Source organism: Phoenix dactylifera, unplaced genomic scaffold (genome assembly GCF_009389715.1).
Source record: "Phoenix dactylifera cultivar Barhee BC4 unplaced genomic scaffold, palm_55x_up_171113_PBpolish2nd_filt_p 002204F, whole genome shotgun sequence".
NCBI lineage: Eukaryota > Viridiplantae > Streptophyta > Magnoliopsida > Arecales > Arecaceae > Phoenix > Phoenix dactylifera.
Window position 1 is genome coordinate 3,552 of NW_024069464.1, and position 6,099 is coordinate 9,650.

Consider the following 6,099-nt stretch of genomic DNA (forward strand, 5'->3'; position numbering starts at 1 on the left):
TGTATCTGGCTTCTTCCGTTGTTCATTTATTATGTGCATTTTGCATTCTTTACCAACAATTTTTCTCCTTGTAATAGGAGGAGCTATTCTCCTTGGTAATGTGAAAGGCTGTATTGTCTGGACCTCATATTTGCATAATGACATATGCTCCTGCATTGGAGGATTGTGAGGAATATAGAGGGTATCAAAAAAGTTTGTTTTACACTAATAGGATGTCAAACAACTGATTTAAAATCTGCGTCCAAATCAAGTTTTTCACTAAAAGCTTTTTTTAGCTCCGCTATATCATGGCCAAACAAAGGAAATTAAAATTCGTCTCCCACCACATACAATACCATGTCATAGTTCCTCTCTTTACTGCTGACTTGTGCTTAATCTGAATTTATAATATTTTTCTCTGTTAACAGATAAACCACCAGTTACAGAACTTCATCAGTTTTTGGAGTTTCAGTTACCAAGGCAATGGGCCCCTGTTTTTGGTGACCTTCCCCTTGGACCTCAGCGAAAGCAACAGAGCAGTGCACATCTACAGTTCACCATCATGGGTCCTAAGCTTTATGTCAAAACTAATGTGGTAATGATTTAATTTTATTGACTCTGGGGATCATTCTCTTCTTGTGTTCTATTTTATGATTTTAGTGGTGAATATTGGTTTTTTGGCACATATAGGCCATTTTAGTTTTTCACCTTTGAAAAACACCGCTAGAAAATGTCTCATGCAAGTAGAGTAACAAACATCCCTTTCTCCATGATGTGCTCATTAATGCAGTGTGAGTTACATATTACTCAAGATGTCAGGGGAAATAGTACTATCTTTAAGACCATATAAAAATGTTCTCAGACTTGGCACCCTCTTCCTAGAAGGAAAATCAGGAGCAAGGTTCGCCGTACCGGTACCGAACCCCGTACCGGTGCCGCACTAGCATAAGCGTACCGAATGTCGGTACAGTACGGTACGCGGTACGTCAGACGTACCGACACTGGCGTACCGATACCGGTATCCATCGGTACGGATATGGTACGCCCGGTACCAATCTGTACCAATCGGTACAGCATACCATGACCAGGAGATTAATCAACTCAAGAACTTGGTAAATAGCTCACTCACATTCACTCATGGCCTGTGTATTTTACTCACTCCTGGCTTTATAGTTAAATTCAATCATGTGATTCCATCCAGCAGCAAACTAAGGGCTGCAATCCTATCTTAAGATTAAGCAGCTGCCTCCGCTGAGGAGGCTATATTTAAGCATTAACCATGAATGATTATGATGAAACTTTAATGGAGAGACTGTCATCATCTTTTTCTATTCATGGCATTCAAATTTGTTTGATTGAATTTTGAGCTAAAATTTGTGTTTTGACCATGGTATGTCGTACCGTACCGTACCATACCGGACGGTACCGGGCGTACTATGTCATATCGATCCGGTACCGGGTACCGGTACCAGTGGCGTACCGACCCTCGTTACGCCAAGAAAAAATCCATACCGTATTGTATCGATACTATGCTAGTGTGGCACCGGTACAGGTTCGGTACCGGTACGATGAACCTTGGTTCTGACAAAGTTGATGTTCATTGAACTAGTCAAATGGCAAGTGGAATCTATTTTTAAGGTAAAATCCATTAATCCTTCGCCTTATGGATGTGATATTATGCAAACTGTAGCTTTTCTGAAATTTTCAATGCAGTTTCGAGTAGTTCCAGTTCTGCAGTAAGATATAACCTGTTGTTCTGGAATATTTTTCTCAAATGAGAATTAGAAAACAGTGAAAAACCCTCAAACTAGAAGTCACAGTAAAACCTGTTATAGCTGTTGTCTATAATTGGTAATTCACATTCACAATCTCTACTGTTTCCTGCTAATGTATACTATAATAGGGTTCTATTCATATAGGTTTCTGAGTCGGCTGTGATGCAGGTTGACGTAGGCAAGAGGCCAGTGACTGGCCTTCGCTTGTACTTGGAAGGGAGGAGAAGCAACAGCTTAGCAATTCATCTGCAACATCTGTCTTCTCTTCCTCGAATCTTTGAGCTCCAGGATGACCCCACCAACAGCTCCTCTCATGAATCACATGATCGCAAATACTACGAACCTCTTCAATGGAGACACTTTTTCCACATCTGCACTGCCCCTGTTGAATCTAGTGATTTCTCAATCGTCACTGGGGATCAGTTGCATGTAGCGCACCATGGCCTCAAGAAAGTCCTTTTCCTTCGCCTACACTTCTCAACTGTTACTAATGCTACGCTGGTCAAGAATCCAGAGTGGGGGGGATCTCCTGGCTTGGCTCAAAAATCTGGCCTCATCTCAACACTGATCAGCACCCACTTTACTGCTGCCTTCCAAAAGCAGCCACCTCGGCCTGCAGACGTGAACATCAACTCAGCAGTATATCCTGGTGGACCTCCAGTTCCAATACAGACTCCGAAGCTTCTTAAATTAGTTGATACAACTGAGATGGTGCGGGGTCCGCAGGATATGCCTGGTTACTGGGTGGTCTCTGGAGCAAAACTGCACGTGGAGAGGGGTAAGATCTCTCTGCATGTTAGGTACTCACTTTTGACAGTTTGTTTGCCTGATGATGAAGTGTTTATGGAATAGAAGGTTAAAAAGAGAAGTTGGAAGTGGAGTGAATGGAAAATTTGGTGTCAGATGTAAGTATTCTCTGTATGCGCGGTAAAACAGAAAGTCTTAAGAAAAGATTACTGGAAATGGTTGAGGGGGAATGATGGAGTCTCTAGGGTTGTTATGATGTATAGGGTCGGTATGATTTACCAATTACCACAGTTTCCGATTTTTTCTCATGATATACATCCATGTTCATTGGGTGGTTGCCTGTACTTGGGTTATATCTTTCGATGCAGTATTGCATCTGTTGTTATTTCTCTTAACATCTTGTAAATTGTTTAGCATTTCTTGGGGAAAAAAAACAAACATATAATCTTTGGTAAGCAAATGAGATTTTTTTTCTTATGAAAGTCTGCAGAGCTCGTATCTAAATCTTAATTTTCAGCATGCATGGAAGTTGTCTCAGTCGAAATAAAATTGCCATATTAAAAAACTTGGAGCTGTCCCATGTGGTCTGGGTTGGAGTACAACCCTCGTTGTTTGAACTGAAAATCAATTTTCCAGCAAGAGTGAGATTGTATTTGGGAGCTGTCCCAGACCTTGGTAGAAGCTCAGATGAAGACATGGCATGCACTAAACCCTTAGTTGTATTGCTTCTCCCGCTATCTGGTATTTAGTCCATTCCCCTGGCAGTATATGTATTTATGTGTGTGGAATAACTATAAGCCTAGAAACAAACTCATTTATTGCTTTTCCTTTTTGTTGTTTGATGCCACAAAAAACATATAGGCTTGTTTTGGGAGGTGCAATGAGAAGCTGCCACCCAAGTGCAACTGCTGCAACCTTCCAGAAGATTGTACCCTCTACTTATAGGAAGGGTCTCAAGTATCTTGTTGAAGTGGCCTACAAAAGCTTAAGCTAATTAAATATCAATAATATATGCAATATTTATCCTTAGAGATGCTAGAAATGAACTTGTAACTATGTATTTTTTTTATTTCAAAATTATATGCATATGAAATTGTAGTTTATATTTAAATTACTCAAAAAATTAAGATGGCATAATATCGATCAATTAGATTGATTTGTGAGCATAAAATTCTGGAACGCTGCTTGAAATTGATTGTCTAAAATAGGCGATCCAAAGAAAGGTGATTTTTGTTTTTTTTCCTGAAGGCGAATCCTTCTTTCATGCGAAGGATAAAACAGGAGCTAGGCGTCCCAGACATCCCATCCTGTTCCCCTGAGATAATGGGGTCCTGAGATGGATGCGGAACCTCGAAACTTCAAAAAAAAACTTTCGCTCACGGGCCATCCCTTCTTCATCCTGGCCGAGTCATGCACCGAAATAGGCCATCCGTCCAGCTGTCCTAATGGAAATAAATTACAAAAATAAAATAAATCTTCCCCTAACCGCATGATCACATCCTTCTTCTCAGAAAACTCAATCATTCTCGTTGAGCAGCATGAATGGCCTCCGCCGTGGGAGGTGCTCGTAGTGTTATCGTCTAGGGCAATAAATCTTCTCAAGGGAGAAGGTCCTGCTCTCGGAGGTCCAGGAGGAGGAGTTGGAGGGGGTGAGAGTGGAGCCCAGGGGGATGTCGGCGGCGCCGGCGAGGGGGAGGCGGTGGAGGAAGAGGAAAGAGGAGAGCAAGAGCAGGACGAGGGCAGGAGGGGAGGAGGACAAAAACCCCATTTCTCTCTGTCTCGGCTTCTCTTGTCGCTGGGTGGAGAGTTGGGTTAGCAATGGACCGGTCCAAGCCCTGCTGCCTTGTCCGTCCGTAGCCCGGAGCCTTAGCCGGCCATCATCATCAGAAAGGTGGGATCGGGCTAGCGAGGGTGCAGGGCTGCTACTATGCGATCCTCTGAAAGGCCTAGTGATGCTACGCTCGAAAACTCCAACATCCTCTGAAACGCCTAGTGATCCTCTGAAAAGCCTAGTGTTTGAAAGACATGGAGAAAGGAAAGGCACAAGGTTCTACCCAAAAAAAAAAGGCACAAGGAGAAACTCCGAGAGGGACATGACGCAGGGACAAGATTTGTTTACTTCTGAACGTGTCGAGTCTCCATTGGCTGCATGGAGATTGGGATCCAAGAGGAGAGGAGCCCATGCATGATCGTTCTTGGCTCCAACATCCTTTAAGGCAAAGGAAAGGAATCCATCCGCGGGGAGCGGCCTGGGAAGGAGAGGGAGGGATCCACGGCCACAAAATCAACGCATTTTTTAGGTTTAGGTGTAATAAACAGTAACCACAAATACTAGCATTTATTATTTTAGGTGTGTGAAAATTATTATTTATAATAATATTTTAATATTTTATATATGGACCGTTTGGATCGGGTCGGATCTAAATTTAGTAAATCTAAACCCGATCCGAAAATAGGACGGGTTCAATTTTAGAATCCGACCTGGCACCACGGATCCTCCAAAATGGATCGGGTCGGATCGGATCGGGTCACGAGTCGACTCGACCCATTTGCAGCCTTAATTACTATAGCTTGGGTTTATCATTCGAGAGCACAATATGTGCTCACAATGGAAAGCCAAGCCCAAAAAGACAAGGGAGGCCTAGGTCTGGCCATGGAGAAATTATTAGGTGGATCGGATCCATCACAGAGCTAGGGTGAAATCATCTTAGCTAGACTCTCTTCATCCTAGATCTATGATGTACCTAGTCCATCTAATAATTTCACCTGGCCATGGCCGAAAAGAAATAAGCACGGTACGAGCTTCTGTTAAACTAGGGCTGAAAATCGAATAATAGATTAAATCTATTTCTTGATAGAGTGGTATCTGCATATAAATTATTTTTTATGACTCGTTTGAATCTATAGATGAAGGAATGATAATCTTCCATCAAATGAGACTGAAAATGATCGGCTATGCAGACGATCTCTATTTCGAATAAGAACTCGGCTGACTAGTACAATCCACATTATTCACACCAAAATTTGAGGGTATTCATCCAAACGAGAGATATCCTATGCAATACATACCAATGCCCGAGAGAGAAAGTAGAGCCGACTATGGGCCCGGATGATGTATTGCAAGCTCATGCGAACATTAGATGCAAAATATAAACAGCATCATATCAATCAGATGTCAAATATATGAAGCATTACATGCTAAACCTCTAAAATATATAAATACAGAGCAGCATCAATTTTGTAATTCCATTCAAGGAAAATGTTTCTCAAATGAACTAAATTGTCCTGAACGAACTCACATAGAGGGTTCGTGTCGGAGCCCAGAGGGGTCACCGAGCCGGCCCACGTATCACGCCCCGAACCCAGCTCCCGGGTCCGGTACGCGACAGGCCGCATGAGCCCTAGAGCAGTGCCCTAAAGATCATGCAAGGCCTATGATTAACAAAAATTCCAATAAATCCACAATTAATCTAGAAATTCAAATAGACAAATCCGACATGTCCAAATAAACAAATTAGTTCAATTACGAGCTCTTCAAATGTTCATCGACATCAAAGAAGAATAAACAACTAACTAACTAATGACTCTGGTGCTCGCA

General features: G+C 42.2%; 1 protein-coding gene across 1 annotated transcript; it reads left to right on the forward strand.

The window, feature by feature from the left end:
• Positions 1-407: 407 nt before the first annotated feature.
• On the forward strand, positions 408-2,978 carry LOC120109448 (MACPF domain-containing protein At4g24290-like; the record flags this gene model as incomplete). The annotated part of the gene is made up of 2 exons (XM_039123205.1): positions 408-574; positions 1,899-2,978. Coding segments are annotated over 2 exons (875 nt in total), but the record flags the coding sequence as incomplete, so codon positions are not given.
• Positions 2,979-6,099: the final 3,121 nt, after the last annotated feature.